Source organism: Salmo salar, chromosome 14 (genome assembly GCF_965601325.2).
Source record: "Salmo salar chromosome 14, fSalSal1, whole genome shotgun sequence".
Taxonomy (NCBI): domain Eukaryota; kingdom Metazoa; phylum Chordata; class Actinopteri; order Salmoniformes; family Salmonidae; genus Salmo; species Salmo salar.
The window spans coordinates 28,505,391-28,528,531 of NC_138304.1; the positions used below are offsets into that span (position 1 = coordinate 28,505,391).

Here is a 23,141-nt window from a genome sequence, read left to right on the forward strand (position 1 = left end):
TGACTTTCCCGCATGAGTGAGAGTGCTATAAAAAGAAACAGGTAGAGCCTTGCGGTGTGAAAGCAAATAACTCATGAAGAAACATGGGTTGTTGCTGGGAGAATAATATCACTAACAATCACCTCCTGTTCTTATAAAAATGACCTAACATCCAATAAATCAGAGCTGAAAAATGACTTGGGCCTGTGGCCTGTATGTATGGGTTCATATTTCACAAAGCAGGCGACAGAAACTGAAAGAGCAGAATGGCGGAAAGATTCAATTGTACGTATGCATAGCGTGCACACACACAGTAACACAGACAATTCTGTGACATATTTTCAAGGTCCATGGTCCAAAAAAGTACAGGGAATGCTTTGTGCAGGAGACACCCTTATTCTATTGTAGAATAGTGAATGGAGGATCAAACATGCTTTAGAAATATATTGTCTCGCCATCAGTTCTCTGCTTCACTGTTTAGATTGAGTCACCCAATATATTCCTAGCACCTAACCCCAAAACATTTTTTGTACATCTGAAATGATTAGGAAAGTATATGGTAATATGATGGGCAACATTTTCATATTATGACTTCCTCCTTTCAGATGAACTGCACATTAGGTAGTTGCCTATGAGCTAGTAGCCAAATTAGGACATGGCATGCGAGTGTGTGAAAGATGATAGAGACCCAAGACATATCAGACACTTACATGTCTCCGAGTAGTCTTCTGGGTTGAGGTCTTTGTTACACATGTCTCTGTTGCAGCAGACAGGGACAACACCGGTGTTCTCCTTCTTGGAAGGGGCGCAGAAGAATGGCCTGTCTTTAGGGATGAGGTCTGCCTCCAGTAAACACCTGCTCCCCTGTGCCACCATCTTACTGCCCGACTTGACAAAGGACACAAAGCACAGGCCATCTGTGTAGCAGGTACTGTTACTACACCACTGGCAGTCGCACTGCAACGCTGAAAGAGGAGAAAGGGGATGGGTTTTAGTGAATATACAGAATATAGAAACAGAATCTGGTCAAAAGAAAGAAGCGCTTGTTCTGATAAAAGGTACATCTGGTAAAAAAAAAAGAAAAGCATAGCCAAGTCAACACCGTAACATTTTTCAATATGTCTGGAATATACACCAGCTCTGTAATATGAAAATTGTCACTCTTCGTGCACAACAGGTAGGGATGTTTTTTCAGAGCAGTAATTGCAGGATAAATGTGATAAGAGCAGATGTGGTTTGTAAGTACACAATGTGATTGATACTGGGTTGCAACTGAAGACACCATAGAACACACAGTAAGGGCTCAGACACACCAATAGCGGTTTCTGGCCGAGAGGAATTAGCACCTCAGTTTTCTGAACATAATTTGTGAGCAGAGTTTTTTTACATGTTGAATCGGGCGAAAAATGGCATCAGTCAGACATCTACAGCGGGTTGTCACTAAAACACTGAACGATCGGCAGATGAAGGCTAGATCCAAATTCTGTGCGATGTGTGTGACCCTTAAGTAGAAGGAAAGACTTGCTAATGTCTTCACAGCAACAGGAGAATCCAGACTAGAGAGTTGTTATTGCTCAGCCTTTGGCCCCATAGCTCAGGTTACACAGGGATGGCTGGGGGGTGTGTATATGTGTGCGTGTGCACAAACGTGCCATCATGCAGAGCTGCAGCCAACACAAGCCAGATGTAGTGGGCCTAGCACTACACCCAGCCTGCAGCAAGTGACTCAGCTCCTGTGATCTTACATATTAGAACATTTGAGATCTGAATTTTAACACCAACAGTGTTAAAATGCAACACTTTCTTCGAAATTATATGTGAACCACCAAAATAGTGTTAAACTAACACTTTACAAAGTGTTGACAAACTAACAACCCTACTATAGCATTGGTCCCTAACACCATGGCTATTAAAGTTGATGCTGGTACACTTTCTCAGTGTCAGGCAATAACACATTTAGTTTTACAGTTTATTTTTGGGGGCGGGGGGGGTAAAGCCTTATTTACATATTTCCCAGCATGCCTTTTGAATAAATGTGAGCAATACCCACCCCTGTGTTTGTTAGTGACAGAAACATGGTGGTGGTTGCATTCAATAAATTCTGCCCAAGTGAATGTGTTTGAATGGGCCACATCAGACCTGCAAGTCACAATATGCTGGCTATAATTAAAGGTCTTATCAAATGTATAATATATATAGTCAAAGAGTTAACGGAAATTAACTCAACAGTCGAGTAACAACACCACGCAGAGGTGATTCCACTGGGATTCAAATAACGTGTTAATCTCACTGGTGTTAACCCCACTAGAATCCCTCGGAAACACTCACAACACTTACTGGATCTCAAAACCAAGATTTACACTTGCAAATGTACTGTGTAGGCTAGACACACTACACACACCGCAAAGGCACTCACAAAATACACACACACACACACACACACACACACACACACACACACACACACACACACACACACACACACACACACACACTGGAGGTCCAACCTAAAAACGACCTCTCACCAAACCACAGGCTACAATTAAAGCAGTGTGGGACAGCAGGCCGTCTAGACGGCCCTCTAGACCTCTGGCTTGAAACGAGCCCAGGGAGGGAGAGAGAAGGCGGCCATTAAAGGAACACTATCCGTAAATGAACTCTGCTGCATTCCTAGAGAGAGAATCTGGGGTAGGGACTTGAGAGGGAGATGTAATGGCAACAGTACGGCAGAGAGAGTCAGGAGAGGAGAGTTGTTTTGTGAGAGAAAATTGGCAGGGGCAGAGTGGCAGTCTGATCATTTATCCTGTAGCACTGACTGAAGCATCCATCTATCTACCGCTCTCTCCATCTGCTTGGCAGAGACTGATGAAAACATAAAAACAGAAGTATCGACCTAAATCTCCAAGCTCAAAAGAGAAAAGTTAGGATAAGTAGTTTTTTTCTTCAAAATTGCTTTTTCGATCCATTTATCAAACGCTTAACATTGTGCCATTATACGAAAGAGATTCACAGGGGAGTGGGGTTTCAATAAATATTGGGTTCTGTACTAGACCTTCAACTATTTAACAAAGGAGCTTTCTGAGGATCACGCATAGCCTTCAACATCTAATTGAAACACAGGCCTAGACCATACAACAGAATTGATCCAGCACAGCCAACTCTGCTTGATTTGGCCTGCATGCATGTCCTACACATGACATGTAGCCTCTAAATTGGTGTGAACATCATCACACATCCAGGGCGGTGTGAGGAATGAGGATGAACCCTGCATGGCTCGCTGAGTCCATCCTAAAATGGCACGATATTCTCTCATACGGGCCCTGATCAAAAGTAGTGGACTATTTGGGATAAACCAGTCCACTGGAACAGGCAGGCACCCAGGAGACAGATACGAGGTGGCAGGTACTCCGAGTCGCTCAAAGTATAGCTGCCTAGAGTGCTTGCCTAATTCATTTGTGGATGGCCTGGCCTCTCCACATACCATCATTTACTGTAATCACCAGCCAGTTTCTCCTCCCTTCCTCAGACTCCTTCCTTCCACTCTGCACTCTTCCTTCCTTGCCTTGGTTCTTTCACTCCCCCACAACCACCTTACTTACCCAATCTCTAGGGGTTATTAGACAAAAATCAGTCAAAAACTCCTTATTCTCTCCCACGGTTTGTCCTCTATCTGTATCTGGCCAATCAATTCTCTATCAGCAGTGACAGGAGCTTAAACCTGGCTGGCCAATCAATAGAGGGAAATGCACCGCTGATGTTTTGACACCCCTGATGTCAGCACTGATCAAAACGAGTTACACTTCAAAGCAAGCAGTTGAAAAGCACCAAAAGATCTGAAAAAGGTGACTAGCATCAAAATATCTTTACGTAGCTGCTTTCTAGCTTCAAAGTAGCCCATCTTTCCTACCGTTTCCCAAAAGGTATTGGAGATTCACATATGTAACAGTCAGACAGTGGGCTTGGCAGACAGAGTGAGTGGGGATGATTGACAGCCCCACTGGAACAGGATAATCACTAAGGCCCAGCTACAGCAGCACTAAAAATACTTTAACTCCAAAACACACAATGAACAAAACCTAGTACGAGCAGGATTACTCAAAAAATGACAACCCAATTAATCCACTGCCTGCTTTTATACCAGGGTTACTCACTAAAGAGTAATTCCATACAAAACCAGGACATTTTTTCCCCACAAAATTGGATCCATAGAATGGTCATTTGGAGGAAGAATTGTTGACATACCTAAAATCATGATATAGAAATAATTCAAAGTTGGCATATTTATGACACTGTAAGACTCCATGTAAGACTGAAACTGTAAGACTCCATAATGCTTCATCTGTAGGTGCTAAAAAGCTCAAATGTGTCATATGAAGCTTTACTGCTTGCTCCGTTTGATATCAATAAAACAAAATACTTTACATTAAATTTATGAATATAGAAAAATAGAAACATGAATATTGAAAAAAATATTTTGATTTGGCATATTTTGTTTATCTTAATATACCTCCACAGTCCTATCAAAGTCCCAGGTTGGAATATCTGCACGTTTTTTAGTTACATGTGTGTAAAAAAAAATGTGTGTGTATATGTGTGCAGAAATCGCTCTGCCACTTCCTTGTTGCTAAAATTCTAACAGTTCGCTTAATTTCAGTTTGTGACAAAACAAGCAAGTATAGTGTAAAGAACAATTGTACCATCTAAAACGCTGTGAAATATATTTTCCATAAGCAAAAATATTGTACTTTCAGCTGGTGTACAAAACAAAGTAAAAGATGCAAAAACAAAATTCAGCAATGGAAGTGTAGAAATATTGCACATAGAACAAATCTACAACTTCTTAGAGTTGCTTTCAATGAGAATGACAGATCTATAATTCACGTTTCTATGCAAATTTGGTCAGGTCACCCTAAAAGTTATATATTGCAGCTTTAAAAAGCTTAAAATATAAATCTGCCAACTTTAATAACGATTTCCATCCTATGGATACAATTTTGTGAAAATTCTCAAAATCATAGTATTTTTTGGTTCTGGTTTCATATGGAATCACTAAAAGGCTTTAAGAGAGAAAAGAAAATTGATTGCGAGTAGCATCAGCAGGTTGGAGCAGACAGACAGACAGATGGAAATGCCTGGGTCTAAGCACACAGCCAGAGGAAATTATGGAGTGGGGAGCGGTAGAGAGCGGGAGTGAAGGTATGTGAGATGTCTCCACCAGCTGAGGGGTGAGGTAGGGCCTGTAGAGCCAAGAGCCCTGTTGCTGCAGCAGCTCTTAATAGTCAATGGCCTCGCTGGACAAGGCTTCTCTCAGGTCCAAGAGAACACTTCAGGGGCCCTAAACAGTGGCCAATGGTCACACCAAGGACACTAGCCAGCTACCACCCGATACTCTACCTTGCACCTTAGAGACTGCTGTCCTATGTACACTGCTGTGAAAAAGTATTTGCCCCTTTCTGATTTTCTCTATTTTTTCATATTTTTGATACTGAATCAGATCTTCAACCAAAACCTAATATTAGATAAAGGGAACTTGAGTTTACAAATAGCCCATTTTATTTATTAAATTAACAAAAGTTAAGCAACACCCAATTCCCCTGTGTGAAAAAGCAATTGCCCCCTTACACTCAATAACTGGTTGTGCCACATTTTATTTTTTTAATTGAACCTTTACTGAATTAGGCAAGCCAGTTATGAACTAATTCTTATTTACAATGACGGCCTACCCCGGCCAAACCCTAACGATGCTGGGCCAATTACGTGCCGCCCTATGGGACTCCCAATCACGGCCGGTTGTGATACAGCCTGGAATCAAACTAGGGTCTGTAGTGACGCCTCTAGCACTCAGATGCAGTGACTTAGACCGCTGCGCCACTCGGGAGCTGCAATGACTATGGAGGAATCTTGGCCCACTCTTGCATGCAGAACTGCTTTAACTCAGCAACATTTGTGGGTTTTCAAGCATGAACTGCCACAACATCTCAATTGGAATTAGGTCAGGACTTTGACTAGGCCATTCCAAAAATTCAAAATGTGTTGCTTTTTAGCCAATTTCATGTAGACTTGATTGTGTGTTGTGGATCATTGTCTTGCTGCATGACCCAGCTGTGCTTCAGGTTCAGCTCACAGACGGACGGCCTGACATTCTCCTGTAGAATTCTCTGATACAGAGCAGAATTCATGGTTCCTTTTATTAAGGCAAGTCATCCAGGTCCTGAGGCAGCAAAGCATCCCCACACCATCACACTACCACCACCACCATCAGAATCGGCTTTCTATTTCGCAAGAAAGCCGCCTTCACTCACGCCGCCAAACTTACCCTAGTAAAACTGATTATCCTACCGGTCCTTGACTTCGGCGATGTCATCTACAAAATAGCTTCCAATACTCTACACAGCAAATTGGATGCAGTCTATCACAATGCCATCCGTTTTGTTACCAAAGTGCCTTATACCACCCACCACTGCGACCTGTATGCTCTAGTCAGCTGGCCCTCGCTACATATTCGTCGCCAGACCCACTGGCTCCAGGTCATCTACAAGTCTATGCTAGGTAAAGTTCCGCCTTATCTCAGTTCACTAACAACATCCACCCGTAGAATGCGCTCCAGCAGGTATATCTCACTGGTCATCCCCAAAGCCAATACCTCCTTTGGCCGCCTTTCCTTCCAGTTCTCTGCTGCCAATGACTGGATCGAATTGCAAAAAAAATATATATATATATAAAATCGCTTTAGCTGGAGACTTATATTTCCCTCACTAACTTTAAACATCAGCTATCTGAGCAGCTAAATCGATCGCTGCAGCTGTACGTAGCCCATCCAATCTACCTACCTCATCCCCATATTGTTTTAATTTACTTTTATGCTCTTTTGCACACCAGTATTTCTACTTGCACATCATCATCATCATCATCATCTATCACTCCAGTGTTATTTTTCTAAATTGTAATTACTATGCTACTATGGCCTATTTATTGAAGGGGTGGATATGTTGTGGTGATTTCCATGTGTGGCAGAGAAATAACAGGTCGGGCACTGACTGACAGCTGTCAATGAACCTAACTAGCATGCTAAACTTAGCCAGCTAATGAGAGCACCACTTGGGGAGCACCACTTCAGTTAAAAATAATTATATAAATCTTGTTAGGGCTAGGGTCCTTTTTTCTCAATTTCCACCTGACTGATGTACCCAAAGTAAACTGCCTGTTGCTCAGGCCCTGAAGCCAGGATATGCATATAATTGGTACCATGGGAAAGAAGACACTTTCAAAGTTTGTAGAAATATTAAAATAATGTAGGAGACTATAACACAATAGATATGGTAGGAGAAAATCCAAAGAAAAACCAACCTGAATTTTGATATGGGGCACCATCCTCAAACAATCGCATGGCATGCTTTTGCTGTAAAGTCTACTGTAAATCGGAGAGTGCAGTTAGATTAACACGAATGTAATATTTTAACCGATGTAAGACACTTGCAGCCGCAAATCTGCCATAGAAATAAAAATAACATAAGCTCCGGTAATATGGATAGTATAACCACTGAACGGTTTGGAGCAGGTATTGAAATAATGGGCAAGTTCGATTTGCATGGACCGGTGCCCCGGATGGGTGGAGATTTTTCTTTAAGATCAATGGAAGGAGCCAACTCTGCAAAAGGAATTGGCCTAAAACATTATCGGTCAAAACCATTCATCTTGGGGCGACAAGGGGAGCGGCGTTCTAAAATGCAGTCAGATCATGCAATTTTACCATTTATATACATTTTTCCAAAAAAGTTAAATAAAAACAAAAAGTGAAATTTGATGGATCATGAATTATGATCATTTGCATGTAATAAAGGAGAGGGGCCAAAACAATTTGCACCCTATTTTAATTGGCTCCATGGCAAGGCGGCCAAGTGTAGGGTCGTCACACGGTCACAAAGTAATACATTTCATTGATCTTAAAGAAAAATCTCCACCCAAATCTCTTAAAAATTGGATTTTATACCTAACTCAACTTAACTGCACGGCTAACCTTAGCATATCCTTTTTCTTTTCATAAAATTTGTATGATTTAGCGAATTTTGACTTTGTGGTTGTTTTAGCTAGTGGAAACTAAGGCTACAGATGACTTGAGAATAGGAAGAACTTTGCAGCAGGTGTTTCTGATTAATATATAAAACCCATCCCTGAAACGTAGGCTGAAAATAATTTGCACATCTCATAGAAAAAGACAGGCAAGACTCCCGGAAACATCCGAAGTCACACATTTGGATTCGGCACTTCAAGCCTGAATATATCACACTTTGACTAAAACTATTACTTACATCGTTGTGCAACATTATGCGTAAGCTCTGGCCATCGTCTTTCAGCTCGTAAAAGTTGATTTCTACTGGCGTGGATGTTTAAAATGTAATTGAGAACGTTTTTGGGAAAGCCTTTCCATCTACCAGAAGGTAGAGCATCGCAACAGCATGACGCTGCCACCACTATGCTTTATGGTAGTGATGGTGTAATGACAGGTGATGAGCTGTGCCTGCTTCTCCAAACACAGCACTTTGCATTTAGGCCATAGTTCAATTTGTCTTAGACCACAGAATCTTTTGCCTTATGCTCAGAGGCTTTCATGTGCCTTTTTGCAAACTCCAGATTTGCTATCATGTGCCTTTTTTTCCCCAGGAGTGGCTTCCGTCTGGCCACTCTCCAATAAAGCCCAGATTGGTGAAGTGCTGTAGAGACTGTTGTCCTTCTGGCAGGTTCTCCCATCTCACCCAAGGAACTCTGTAGTTCTGTCAGTGGTTATTGGGTGCTTGGACACCTCCCTGACTAAAGTGCTTCATGCCCAGTTTGGTCAGACAGCCAACTCTAGGCAGAGTCTGGGTAGTTCCATATTTTTTTCCATTTCCCAATGGAGACCACTGTGCTCTTGGAAACTTTCAACACTAGAAATAGTTTTATACCCTTCCCCAAATATACGCCTCATCCTGATTTATCTCAGAGATCGGAGAGTTCCTTGGACTTCGGGGTATAGTTTCCCCTTCGACATGCACTGTCAACTGTGGAACCTTATCTAGACAGGTGTTTCTTTAGGACTGTCCCCGAAAGAAGAAAAAAAAAATTGTTCAACCGAAAATCACCTGCTCTTTCGACCAATCATTCGGTAGAAAAAAAAATGGTATGTGTATTTTTCCATATATTGACACACCTTATGTGTTTTAATAAAATCAACTATATGCATTGAGCTTATCTGATGCTTTAGGCTTACTGTTTGATGAAATAAGATGAGAGCCAGAGATCTAGATAACCAGAAGGAAAAAATAAAAAAAATTAAAATAATTAACCTGACCAAAACAAACAAACAAACATCCTCCTCCCTCTCCTACTGGCTTTCACAGATTCTGTCACTACTCTCCTGAAGTTGCCGGTAATAGGCTACACGAGGAGTCGGTAAGCTTCTTCATGTGGAATGCGAATTTATGTTACCATTTCTACCGATCTGCGTGCCAGATATGGTTTTCATATGCACATTTTTCGTGGAACAGTTTCATTTCATTTATAATAGTCTTCATCTCAAAATCATTGTCGTGGTTAATCAAAATTCTATCCAAACCTAAATTAAAATGATAAACCTAAAAAGTAACTTCTATTGCCAAATGTGTAGCCTACATAAAGCCATAAATAGCCTACTTTATGTAGGCTATTTATGTAGGCCAAATAGCCTACATAAAGCCAACAAATAAAAACAGCAGCCTGCAGGTATCCTATAAATCACATTGGCTTTGCATGGCCTGAACTTGAAACATTGTATCAACTATTAGTGAGTCCCTGAAGCTTGCAAGAATATGCAACATTGTATAAAATATTGCTGAACTTGCAACATTGTATAAAATATTCTGGGCCCTCAGTTTCCCACACCAGTGAGCTCCGGACAGACACAGCTGTGGGCTATTTGCGCAAGGGATAAGAAGCAGTGCTTGACTTGGACAGGAGCTCACCGGAGCAGAGTATCAACACCTCAAATGTTCTACTGTTTGAGCTCCAGTTCCTCTTATAGAATATTAGCTTAAAAGTATTGTGGAGCTCCTGCACCTAAATACAAACTTTACCAGCACCCAAAATGAGTACCAGAACCTATTTCTCTCCAAGTTAAGCACTAATAAGAAATAATCAGGTAGGCTTATTTTATCAAATTTCCACTGGATCAGAGCATGACATTTTCCCCTTTCACACTGAGTGGTTATGGAAAGGGAGAGAGCTGGAAAGATTTTACAACTACATTGATGAACTATTGTCAATCTCAATGGATGTAAAAACAGACTTAGTTTGCTTGCCGTTTGCAGTGAAGAAAATATTACTTTGAGAAGCTCCACAGCTCATTAGTGGTGGTATGTTAAGCCAATCAGAAATATTATCAGTTCCCAAAATGGGCACATTTAATGCCTACAATGGCACGCTTGCCAGGTAGCCTATAGGCCTACTTCTAGGCGTCCTTACTCAACATTGACAGGAGCGCTCCAAACAAAAGAAAATGACTAAATTGACAAAACTCGTAAAATGGAATGAAATAAACCAAAACTGTTTTATAGGTTGTCGCTCTGCAAATAATGTATCCACTCTGATAATGAGAACGGTTAAAGGCATAATAATATATATTGAATGCATTAACAGAAATTACCATAACCAAACTCCATTACCTTTGATTCACAGAAGTGACAATCAAGAATACCTATCTACACTGATGATTCTGGAATCTCATGGACAATGGACATTGAGGTAATTGTGACACACGAGAGTTTTAATCTTAATCTGACGCTGTTGTTGTGTTGGTCACACTGATCAGCTGCTGCTCCCTCCCTGTGTGTCTGACGCCACTGAGCTGACAGCTCTACATTCATTTCCATAGTCAGGTCACAGCCCTGCTGCTCTGCTTCATCACCCTGATTGAAGCTCTTTTGTCCTCACCAGTGTGTGTGTGTGTGTGTGTGTGGGGCAAGGCCTGATTTCAGCAGATGTCTGGTCGTGGCCTGTTCCTTGCCCATTCATGACTTTAGGGACCTCAGTAATTCAGTAGGTCTGAGCCTATTTGGACTAGCTGATGCTAGTACACTGAGATTACCTAATTTAACACAAACCTAGATAGATTTTAGAGCTGGAACACAAAGCCAAGTGTATAGCTTTTGACTTGATGTACTTCAATGGACTCTGTTGGTCTTCTGCTGAATGTGTTTTCTGCTGAAGCATTATTCAATATGCCTGCTCTGCCTGTAGAGGAAGTGACAGACAGCCAAGTCTGGAGAAAATAAAATAAAAAGTCAGCCTAATACAGACACTGGTCTGCTCCAAATCCACCCTGTGAGTCACACTGAACTGGAAGACAGCCACACATATGGAGAAGCCACTCCAAAACAAGCTTTCAAAAACACATGTTCCTCCATACACCCTCTAGACAGTGGTTTCGGGAGAAAACAATGGCTTTATAAGTATTATTGGGTGTTTGTCAATATGCATACTACCATGCTCCGAGTGCATTCATCGAGGATGTTCTCTTGAGTATGTTCTTGTGAGGGCGAGAGAGTGTGGAGAACGCATAAAACATTACATTTGAGAAGAGTGGAGGCTGCTGAGGGGAGCACGACTCATAGTAATGGCTGAAATGGAGTTAATGAAATGGTATCAACCACATGGAAACCACATCTTTGATACAATTCCATTTTCGCCATTCCAGCCATTACTATGAGCCGTCCTCCTCTCAGCAGCCTCCACTGTTGGAGCAGCACCTACTATATTACCTCACACTGCATCTCCCCATTTACTGAACCTTCTTCTAGCCAAGGCAATGGCAACAATAGAGATGAAACAAGATATACGCAAAACAAAAGTTCTACTTCATAATTATCAGCTAGCTATATGTGAATCATAATCTAGCTAGCTAAAATGACCTAAAGCTAAGGTTATGCAAGGTAGATGTACATTTTTCGTAGGTAGCTAGCTAACCAGCTAGTTAGCCCTGTTGACTTACTACGGACGTACCCATTCACTGAACCTTCTTCCAGCTAGGAAAATTGCAATAAAGACTAAACATGATATACAGTACACAAAGCAAACATTTTACTTCATAACTTTCAGTTAGCTACAATATTACGATTAAAATATAGCTTACCAGATAGTTCAACATGAAAAAAATGACCTAAAACTAATGTTATGCAAGTTAGGTATGTTAAATCTTTGTGGGTAGCTAGCTAAGAATTATTCATAGTCATCTGGCTAGCTAACAGTAGGAGCTAGCCAGTTAGCCCTATAGACTTACTATGATTTGGACTCATACTCCGACCCTGCTGTACTCCAATTTGCGTGTTCAGAGCACGGTAGTATGCATTTCGAGAAACACCCAATGTTTTGCCCTTAGCTTAGTGACTAATTGCGTTGTCAGTCTCTAAAGAGCAGTCTTTGCTCCTCTATAAATATTTTATATGAATCGATAATTCATATAAAATTGCTTTGCTCATGGGTAAAATGATATTTGACTACTGTGGAATCCTACAATGCCAACAATGTACTTCTGAGATCACGTTTGTGTTTCCACTTTCCCCTGTCCTGGCAAACCATATTGTCCTTATAGCACACCAACCAACACAACCAATTTCAGAGGAAACATTATTTCCCGAGTTGGCCCAAGTACAATAAAAACCCTAACCTGCTTAGTTTAATTCATTTTTTTGCGAGCAGAGAAATGCTGAGCTGTAAGGCACTTGTACAGAAATGTGAAACTAAATAACATTTGTCAGTTTACCTTGTTATAGTTGTTGGCAGTGCAGACGGATGGTCTCGATTCACAGGCACCACTTATGAATAAATCTGGAATAACATGATTAAATATTTATCCAGCTGACAAACTATGGCACCATATTTCCTATAAGGAATAGGGTGCAATTTGGGATCTGCCTGCACACTCAGGTGAGCATTTCAACTGAGAACAAGAACAGGTCTTTGTAAATCAAAACACTATTACTGAGCTCAATGTAGTTCTACACACAGAGAATAATCCAGAATATGGAATGTCAGCCAGTCTTTTTCCCCAAGAGACAAAAGCTATTGAACAGAGAGAAACTAGATGAAAAGTAACACCAGGCTGGGAGCAGTGTCAAACTATCCTGTCCTTCTCTCTATTTGAATAATTAGAGACAGGGAAAGTAAATGTAAAGTTTTATCCAGAACAGGGATAGAGTATTAAAATGTCATGATGTGGATAGCGAACGTGAGTTGTGAACACAGGAGTTCTTCTCAGCCCACCGTTTTCTCCCCCGCTTTCTCACCTGCTCATTTGCTTAACAATAACCATTCCTGGCAGCTCGGTTCCCCATGACCTGCGCCATGTTTGAAAACACAATTCTTGAAAACAAAAAGCAAGTGTGAAAATCACAATTGTGTGTCTAAAGCCATATACGGCAGTGACTGGATCACTTAGCGATGGATATGTGAATTGCTGCTTCAAGAAACAGCGCATTGTATCCATTGTCATACGAAATTACTCTGGGCAATCAATCACACGCAACTTCTGTAGTCTTTGCGTTGAGGAAAAAAAATAAGAAATTGGCAGATTAGCCAACAACACAAATATACCCCACCCACATGGAACACCCCTAACCGCTCAGTCATACCCAACCCCTTCTCACTTGCACTGGGTGTGTTCAAGTGGGCTAACTGTAGTTGAAAGTCGGTGAATATAGTCAGGGGAAGGGCATCTGCGACAGCCGAAAGTGCTGTAGTGGTTTTCCAACAGCAAGGCTCAGATCAACATATACTACATGATCAAAAGTATGTGAACACCTGCTCGTTTAACATCTCATTCCAAAATCATGGGCATTAATATAGAGTTGGTCCCCCCTTTGCAGCTATAACAGTCTCCACTCTTCTGGGAAGGTTTTCCACTAGATGTTGGAACATTGCAGCGGGGACTTCCTTCCATTCAGCCACAAGAGCATTAGTAAGGTCGGGCACTGATGTTGGGTGATTAGGCCTGGCTTGCAGTCAGTGTTCCAATTCATCCCAAAAGGTGTTCAAGTTCTTACACACCGATCTCAACAAACCATTTGTCTGGACCTCACTTTGTGCACGGGGACATTGTCATGCTGAAACAGGAAAGGGCCTTCCCCAAACTGTTGCCACAAAGTTGGAAACACAGAATCTTCTAGAATGTCACTGCATGCTGTAGCGTTAAGCTGTTGTGGATAGGGGGCAGTATTTTCACGGCCGGATAAAAAAATGTACCCGATTTAATCTAGTTACTACTCTTGCCCAGAAACTAGAATATGCATATAATTAGTAGATCTGGATAGTAAACACTCTAAAGTTTCTAAAACTGTTTGAATGGTGTCTGAGTATAACAGAACTCATATGGCAGGCAAATACCTGAGAAGATTCCATGCAGGAAGTGCCCTGTCTGAGAATTTGTAGTCCTTCTGTTGCATCTCTATCGAAATTACAGTATCTGTGCTGTTACGTGACACTTTCTAAGGCTTCCATTGGCTCTCTAAAGCCTTCAGAAAGTGGAATGACGCGTCTCCTGTCTCTGGGCAGATAACAGGAGCAGAGTTTGTAAGTGGTCTGCCTGGGGACAGTGAGACTGGAGATGCGCGTTCACGAGACCTCGCCATTTTTTTATTTTCCTCTTTGAATGAATACAACGTTGTCCGGTTGGAATATTATCACTATTTTATGAGAAAAATAGCATAAAAATTAATTTTAAACAGCGTTTGACATGCTTCTAAGTACGGTAATGGTATATTTTGAATTTTTTTGTCACGAAATGCGCTCGTGCGTTACCCTTCGGATAGTGACCTGAACACACAAACAAAACGGAGGTATTTGGATATAACTATGGATTATTTGGAACCAAAACAACATTTGTTGTTGAAGTAGAAGTCCTGGGAGTGCATTCTGACGAAGAACAGCAAAGGTAATCCAATTTTTCTAATAGTAATTCTGAGTTTAGGTTGCCCCAAACTTGGCGGGTGTCAAATTAGCTAGCCGTGATGGCTGAGCTATGTACTCAGAATATTGCAAAATGTGCTTTCGCCAAAAAGCCATTTTAAAATCTGACATACAGATGCATTCGCTATCTATAATTCTTAAAATAATTGTTATGTATTTTGTCAACGTTTATGGTGAGTAATTTAGTAAATTCCCCGGAAGTTTGCAGTGGGTATGCTAGTTCTGAACATCACATGCTAATGTAAAAAGCTGTTTTTTTTATATAAATATGAACTTGATTGAACAAAACATGCATGTATTGTATAACAATGTCCTAGGAGTGTCATCTGATGAATATCATCAAAGGTTAGTGCTGCATTTAGCTGTGGTTTTGGTTTTTGTGACATATATGCTTGCTTTGAAAATGGCTGTGTGATTATTTTTGGCAGGGTACTCTCCTGACATAATCTAATGTTTTGCTTTCGCTGTAAAGCCTTTTTGAAATCGGACAATGTGGTTAGATTAACGAGAGTCTCGTCTTTAAAATAGTATAAAATAGTCATATGTTTGAGAAATTGAAGTTATAGCATTTTTGAGGTATTTGTATTTCGCGCCACGCGATTCCACTGGCTGTTGACTAGGGAGGTTAACTAGGCAAGTCAGTAAAGAACAAATTCTTATTTTCAATGACGGCCTAGGAACAGTGGGTTAACTGCCTTGTTCAGGGGCAGAACGACAGATTTGTACCTTGTCAGCTCGGGGATTCGATCTTGCAACCTTTCGGTTACTAGTCCAACTCTCTAACCACTAGGCTACGCTGCCACCCCACATTGAACACTTACAGAATGAATGTATATGTTAGCAGCACTCACAAATATAGTGCAGTGACTATTTCTTATGTTTAGGCTATTTCATAACAGCAGTGTCAAGGATACAACAGCCCAGACAATGTTTTTTTTGTTGGCTGAAATATTCTAGCTTTGTGGACAGCTAACTTTGTGAAACCAAAATATGTGTCCTTGAGGCTGGTGTTACGAAATAAAATGTAAGAAATTCTATACATTTGTGCTGGCCCGACCATCTTTATTCAATATGTGGAGCAGAAGCATTCACTAACAAAGCCTTTGATGATGAGAAATATTGGTTGTCAATTGATGTGAAAACTGTGTCGTTTCTTCTCAAAAAACACAAGGATTGACACCCACCATCATAGTTTTTTTTATATTTTGTAGACATTTACTGCATTGATTACTAGGAAAATAAGCATTTCGCTGCACCCGCCACAAAACCTGCTAAATTGTATTTGATCTCAGATTGTTCTGAAATAATTTCTGCAAGAAACATAAGATTAGCATTCTTGCAACATTATTTTGTTGAAATATCATTTTTCTCTGGTAAATTAAGCCAAATGATTGTGTAACAGGGTTGGTTATGTTTCCACTTGCCTCTAAAGAAATGTGTACTTAATGTTCAAGCATTCGTATTGGTTGGTTCAACTGATGACAATAAGGTGTGTTGTGATTGGCCCCGCTTGCAGATAGGGGGAGATCGCGAACATCAGGTCTTCCCAGTATGAAATTGTGATGCAAGGGATTTTGCCATCGACAGCCATCAGTATCATTAAGCCCTACACAACTACCGTGCTGTTTCTCATTTAACAACAGGAATAAATTATGCTCAACTGGGACCACTGGCTGATGTGATTTATTAGGAGAAAACACAACGCAAGGAGAGTACGATATACATCTGTTACACTGGTGCCGTGACTCGTCTTCTTGTCTTCGCCGGACGTCACGTGGAGGGATCCGAGACCTGGCTTCAAGAAGGACTGTGGTTGCTGATGCACGCCAGAGGCCTAGGTTTCGCAGTCTGCACAAGTGGAATTCTCAGGGAGCTCCTGGTAGCATGAGTGAGTGGGGGAAATATAATGTACTGGTATGTGGTGATGCTATGATTATTTAGTGATGTAATTGTGCTGTTATGCTAGTAACCTTCCGAAGCCAATTAACGTGAGGGCAATGCCATTTTCTACCACACGGTGGCGACAACTATTTATGATGGCGTTTGTTACTTTTGTGTTGATTCTTGGTCTTGTTAGACATCTACTACTGAACATTTGTTTTGAGTGGATTATGTTCATTTTGATTTGATAGAATTGTTCTTATTGATTGTGATATTTTTGTCTTAATATTTACATTAAAAGAAATAAATAAATAAATAAATATAAATAAATAAATATATATATATATATATTATTTTAATTTTAAAAATGGAACGTTTTGGGAGAGGTAGGGGAGTTTTCATGTTTAACCCTTCACCGCCAGTGGGTAGGGGGGGCAGCTATTTCTCCAGTTACTTCCACACCTCTGGCCAGGCCAACTGCACAGGCAAGTGTGCGCTTTCCACATGATTTAGAGCTACCTCAACTCAGTGCATTCGAGCCAGTTTCACCTAGTCCTAGGAAGGAGGATGTGTCTATGGATTTCCTGGCAGACATTGTTAAGCAGATAGGTCACTCCATAGGTGAAAATATTGCCTCTTGTTTGGAATCAAAGGCTATGGGAGATGGGGTAGGACAGAAGGTCGATTATGTTGGTGGTACCATGGCTGGGGCCAGCTCTAGTCTAAATGTAGTGGTGAAAAATGATGTCAGGGAACCAGTGTGTTTCAGGGGGGATGGTTCAGAGAAATGCACAGTGCATGAGTGGGAGGAGACCATGTTAGCGTACATGCAGAAGAAGGGCTATGGTGGGCAGGAGAGGTCAGATAAACTGTCAGGGCGGGCACGTGACGTGGTAAGAGTAAGCCTACGCAGTAACCCAGTTAACTTAAGCCAGGACCCTAGACCAGTTTTTGACATTCTGAAGCGTCACAGTCAACTCCGACATGCCCCTAGCTGATGTTTATTCTACGTTGTCAATGGAAGGGGAGACTCCATTTGATTACTGGATCAGACTGAACAGGGCCATAGAGGTGGCAGAGGACTGTTTGAAGAGGCATAACAAGGAGCTAGACAATCCATCACGTGTTCTGACTGTCATGTTCATCAAGCACTGTCCAAACCCAGAGCTGTCATTGATATTCATGTGCAAACCATTGCATGAGTGGACGGTTGCGGAGGTCCATGGCAGGCTGGAGGAGTACCAGAGGAAGTGCAAGGCTCCACGTCCCTTGCGGCTGGCCCCACTGGTCACCACACTGTCGCAGGAAGTAAGTAGGCCAGTGTTGGCTATTGCAAACGGTCCGGACCCCTTGCAGCAGCCCACAACTGGCTCATCCGAGGCATTGGATCGGGTGATTGGCATACTTGAACGGGTCTTGGAGCAGAGGCCACAGCAACCTGTAGGCGGCTATGATAACCATTTCCATGGGAGGCCCAGGAGAAGGGAGAACCCGTCTTTGCAATGCAAAGTGTGTGGTGATGCGAATCACAGCACAATGGATCATTGTTATTCTAACCACCTATGCTTCCTCTGTTATGCAGCTGGGCACACACACGTCAAGAATGCCCTCGCACTTCATCGGTAACTCCCGTCGCTCCATCAAACAGCAACACGACACAGCGGTAGGAAAACTAGCGGGCCCGCACAGGATGGGGGGGGGAAGTGCTGGGCCTTGTGAGGTGCCCCAATCAGTTAGTGGTGTAGATTTAGAGTCAGTATATTCAAGTGTTTGTGATGAAGTCAAGTCGAACGAAAAAGTCGTTATGCAAAATACACAGAGAGTGCTCCACAACGATGAACTCTTCTATACTAGTGTGTTACTGGGGGATGTTATAGAGGTGAGCGCTATGATTGACAGCGGTTCTATGGCATGCACATTGAGCTCAACAGTGGTGCCACGCCTTGAGAAAGCAGGTGTGCTCAAGAGTGGCTCCCTCAATCCAACTGAAGTGGTGTTGGTTGGCTGCAGGGGGTTGAAGACCAAGCCTGTAGGTGTGTGTGAATTGAATCGGTCTGTATGGCAGCAGTGTCTCTGTCCCTGTTCTAGTAGTGGATGGCCAACGTGATGAGCTTATCCTAGGCAGCAACGTGATTAAACACCTCATCAGGGAGCTGAAGACGACTGGTGACTTCTGGGAGAAGATGTCATCATCTGAACACAATGGAGATGACAAACTGTTCCGTCTGCTGGCTAATGTAGAGAGATGGAAAGGGACCGAAGTGCCAGAAAGAGTGGGCACAGTAAGGCTGAAGCGGGCGGTCACATTGGAGCCTATGCAGGAACATTTAGTCTGGGGCCGGCTGTGTACGCCTCAAAATGTATCCGCGGGCAGTGCTGTCGTTATTGAGCCTACGAGGGCACGCTCAAGACCAAAAAAACATTCTAGTGGGGAGAACAGTAGCGACATTATGGAGCGATGGCTGGGTCCCTGTCAAAGTTATCAATCCCTCACCAAAGCCAGTAACAGTGAGACGGAATGCCAAGATAGCGAACGTTTTTCCTTGCATGGCATTAGAGGACTTTGACACTGACTATATGGATGGGCCCACTGTCAAACCGGTCCCCCTGGTGCAGCAGGTACACAAAATGGATGACAATCCAGACTTTGACAATGGTAGTGGAGATAGCTTGACCGTTGACAGTACCGTCAAACCGCACAGAGTGACAAGTGAGGTGTTGCACGAGTTAGGGCTAGGTGACATTGAGTCCACTCAGTTGTCGCAACAGTGTAAGGCCAGGCTAGTTCAGCTTATAGCCCGCTACGAGTCTATCTTCTCCCGGCACAAACTAGATTGCGGGAAGGCTACGGGATATGTCCATCGCATCAGACTCCGTGACACTAAGCCTTTTAGGCTACCTTACCGTAGGCTCTCCCCTAACCATTATGACAAGCTCAGGCAGGCCTTGGATGAGATAGAAGAGACGAGAGATAATCAGGAAATCCAGCAGTGAGTATGCCTCCCCACTCGTGCTGGTCTGGAAGAAGTCTGGTGATCTGAGACTGTGTACAGACTTCCGATGGCTCAATGCTCGCACCGTAAAGGATGCCCACCCTCTACCTCACCAAGCTGATGCTCTGGCGGCCCTGGGTGGCAATGCCTTCTTCTCTACAATGGATTTGACCTCTGGCTACTACAATGTGGAGGTGCATGAAGACGACAAGAAGTTTACAGCCTTCACTACTCCTTTTGGGTTATATGAATATAACCGTCTTCCACAAGGACTATGCAACAGCCCAGCTACATTCATGAGGATGATGTTGAGCATTTTTGGGGATCAACATTTTTCTAGCCTCCTATGCTACCTGGACGATGTGCTGGTTTTTGCCCCGACTGAAGAACTTGGATTGCAACGCTTGGAGTCAGTTTTTGAGCGTCTCAAAGCCCATAATATGAAATTGTCTCCAAAGAAATGCCATTTCATGAAGAGGTCAGTGCGGTTCTTGGGGCATGTCATCAGTGAAGGAGGTGTGGCCACATACCCAGAAAAAGTGACGGCTATTGCAGGGATGACAGAGAAGGATCTCATGGAGGATAACACGGACGTGCCCTCCCAGTGGAAGATTCAGTCCTTTCTCGGAATGATAGTCTATTACCAGCAGTTCATTGAGGGGTGCTCCACCATCGCTAAGCCGTTGCATGGGCTGACAACGGGGACGAAGGCACCACGCCACGGGAAAGGCAAGAGGAAAAGAGGGATACATAGGAAACTCACAGCAGCAGACTGGACTGGTGAGTGCAAACAGGCCTTTAGTCAGTTGAAACAAGCTCTCCTCGATCAGGTCATGCTAGCCCACCCTGATTTTAGTAGACCTTTCTTGCTGTCTGTAGACGCATCTAGTAATGGATTAGGTGCTGTCCTTTCCCAGGTGCCAGGGGATGGGTCTGCAGCCAGACTGGTAGCATTCACCAGCAAATCACTTACTTATGCACATTCAAAGTATCCTGCCCATAGGTTAGAGTTTTTTGCTTTACGGTGGGCTGTCTGTGAGAAATTTAGTAATTGGCTTAGGGGCAAGCCTTTTACTGTATGGACAGACAACAACCCATTAACCTGTCATGGCTAGGGGGCAGTATTTTCACGGCCGGATAAAAAAACGTACCCCATTTAATCTGATTATTACTCCTGCCCAGAAACTAGAATATGCATATAATTATTAGCTTTGGATAGAAAACACTCCAAAGTTTCTAAAACTGTTTGAATGGTGTCTGTGAGTATAACAGAACTCATTTGGCAGGCCAAAACCTGAGAAGATTCCATGCAGGAAGTGCCCTGTCTGACAATTTCTTGCCCTTCTTGATTATCTCTATCCAATACAGGGGATCTCTGCTGTTACGTGACACTTCCTACGGCTCCCATGCGGCAAAAAGCTGAATCGTGGCTTTGCAGGCTCTGGCTGAAAAACATTAGCGCGTTTGGATAGTGGCTGGTCACAGTACTGTGAGACTCAGGCTCGTGCACGAGTTGACTCCATGTTTTATCTTTGAACGAAAACCACCACTCCCGGTCGGAATATTATCGCTTTTTTACGAGAAAAATGGCATAAAAATTGATTTTAAACAGCGGTTGACATGCTTCGAAGTACGGTAATGGAATATTTAGATTTTTTTTGTCACGAAATGCGTCATGCGCGTGACCCTTCGTCACCCTTGGATAGTGTCTTGAACGCACGGACAAAACGCCGCTATTTGGATATAACAATGGATTATTTTGAACCAAACCAACATTTGTTATTGAAGTAGCAGTCCTGGGAGTGCATTCTGACGAAGAACACCAAAGGTAATCAAACTTTTCTAATAGTAAATCGGAGTTTGGTGAAGGCTAAACTTGCTGGGTGTCTAAATAGCTAGCCCTGTGATGCCGGGCTATGTACGCAGAATATTGCAAAATGTGCTTTCACCGAAAAGCCATTTTAAAATCGGACACCTCGATTGCACAAAGGAGTTCTGTATCTATAATTCTTAAAAGAATTGTTAATGCTTTTTGTGAATGTTTATCGTGAGTAATTTAGTAAATTCACCGGAAGTGTTCGGTGGGAATGCTAGTTCTGAACGTCACATGCTAATGTAAAAAGCTGGTTTTTGATATAAATATGAACTTGATTGAACAAAACATGCATGTATTGTATAACAATGTCCTAGGGTTGTCATCTGATGAAGATCAAAGGTTAGTGCTGCATTTAGCTGTGGTTTTGTTTTTTGTGACATTATATGCTAGCTTGAAAAATGGGTGTCTGATTATTTCTGGCTGGGTACTCTGCTGACATAATCTAATGTTTTGCTTTCGCTGTAAAGCCTTTTTGAAATCGGACAGTGTGGTTAGATTAACGAGAGTCTTGTCTTTAAAATGCTGTAAAATAGTCATATGTTTGAAAAATGGAAGTTTTTGTATTTTTGAGGAATTTGTCATTCGCGCCACGCCTATCATTGGATATTGGAGCAGGTGTTCCGCTAGCGGAACGTCTAGATGTAAGAGGTTAACCTCTATGGGCTAGGTGGGACGCTAACAGCCACTTGCAGCCTGTGGCGCGATTTTCAAAACCTTAAAAATCCTATTACTTCAATTTCTCAAACATATGACTATTTTACAGCCATTTAAAGACAAGACTCTCGTTAATCTAACCACACTGTCCGATTTCAAAAAGGCTTTACAACGAAAGCAAAACATTAGATTATGTCAGCAGAGTACCAAGCCAGAAATAATCAGACACCCATTTTTCAAGCCAGCATATAATGTCACCAAAACCCAGAAGACAGCTAAATGCAGCACTCACCTTTGATGATCTTCATCAGATGACAACCCTAGGACATTATGTTATACAATACATGCATGTTTTGTTCAATCAAGTTCATATTTATATAAAAAAACCAGCTTTTTACATTAGCATGTGACGTTCAGAACTAGCATTCCCACCGCAAACTTCCGGGGAATTCGCTAACATTTTACTAAATTACTCACGATAAACATTCACAAAAAGCATAACAATTATTTTAAGAATTATAGATACAGACCTCCTCTATGCACTCGATATGTCCGATTTTAAAATAGCTTTTTGGTGAAAGCACATTTTGCAATATTCTAAGTACATAGCCCAGGCATCACGGGCTCGCTATTTAGACACCCGGCAAGTTTAGCACTCACCATAATCATATTTACTATTATAAAAGTTTGATTACCTTTTGTTGTCTTCGTCAGAATGCACTCCCAGGACGTCTACTTCAATAACAAATGTTGGTTTGGTCCAAAATAATCCATCGTTATATCCG

General features: G+C 42.1%; 1 protein-coding gene across 1 annotated transcript in view; it reads right to left on the reverse strand.

Moving 5' to 3' along the window:
• The window catches only part of LOC106569209 (TGF-beta receptor type-1), a 59,885-nt gene that overhangs the window by 19,184 nt on the left and 17,560 nt on the right, over positions 1–23,141 (reverse strand). Inside the window, exon 2 of the mRNA XM_014140342.3 lies at positions 690–944. Coding sequence (XP_013995817.1) covers positions 690–944 — 255 coding nt within the window. The remainder of the gene's footprint in view (positions 1–689; positions 945–23,141) is intronic.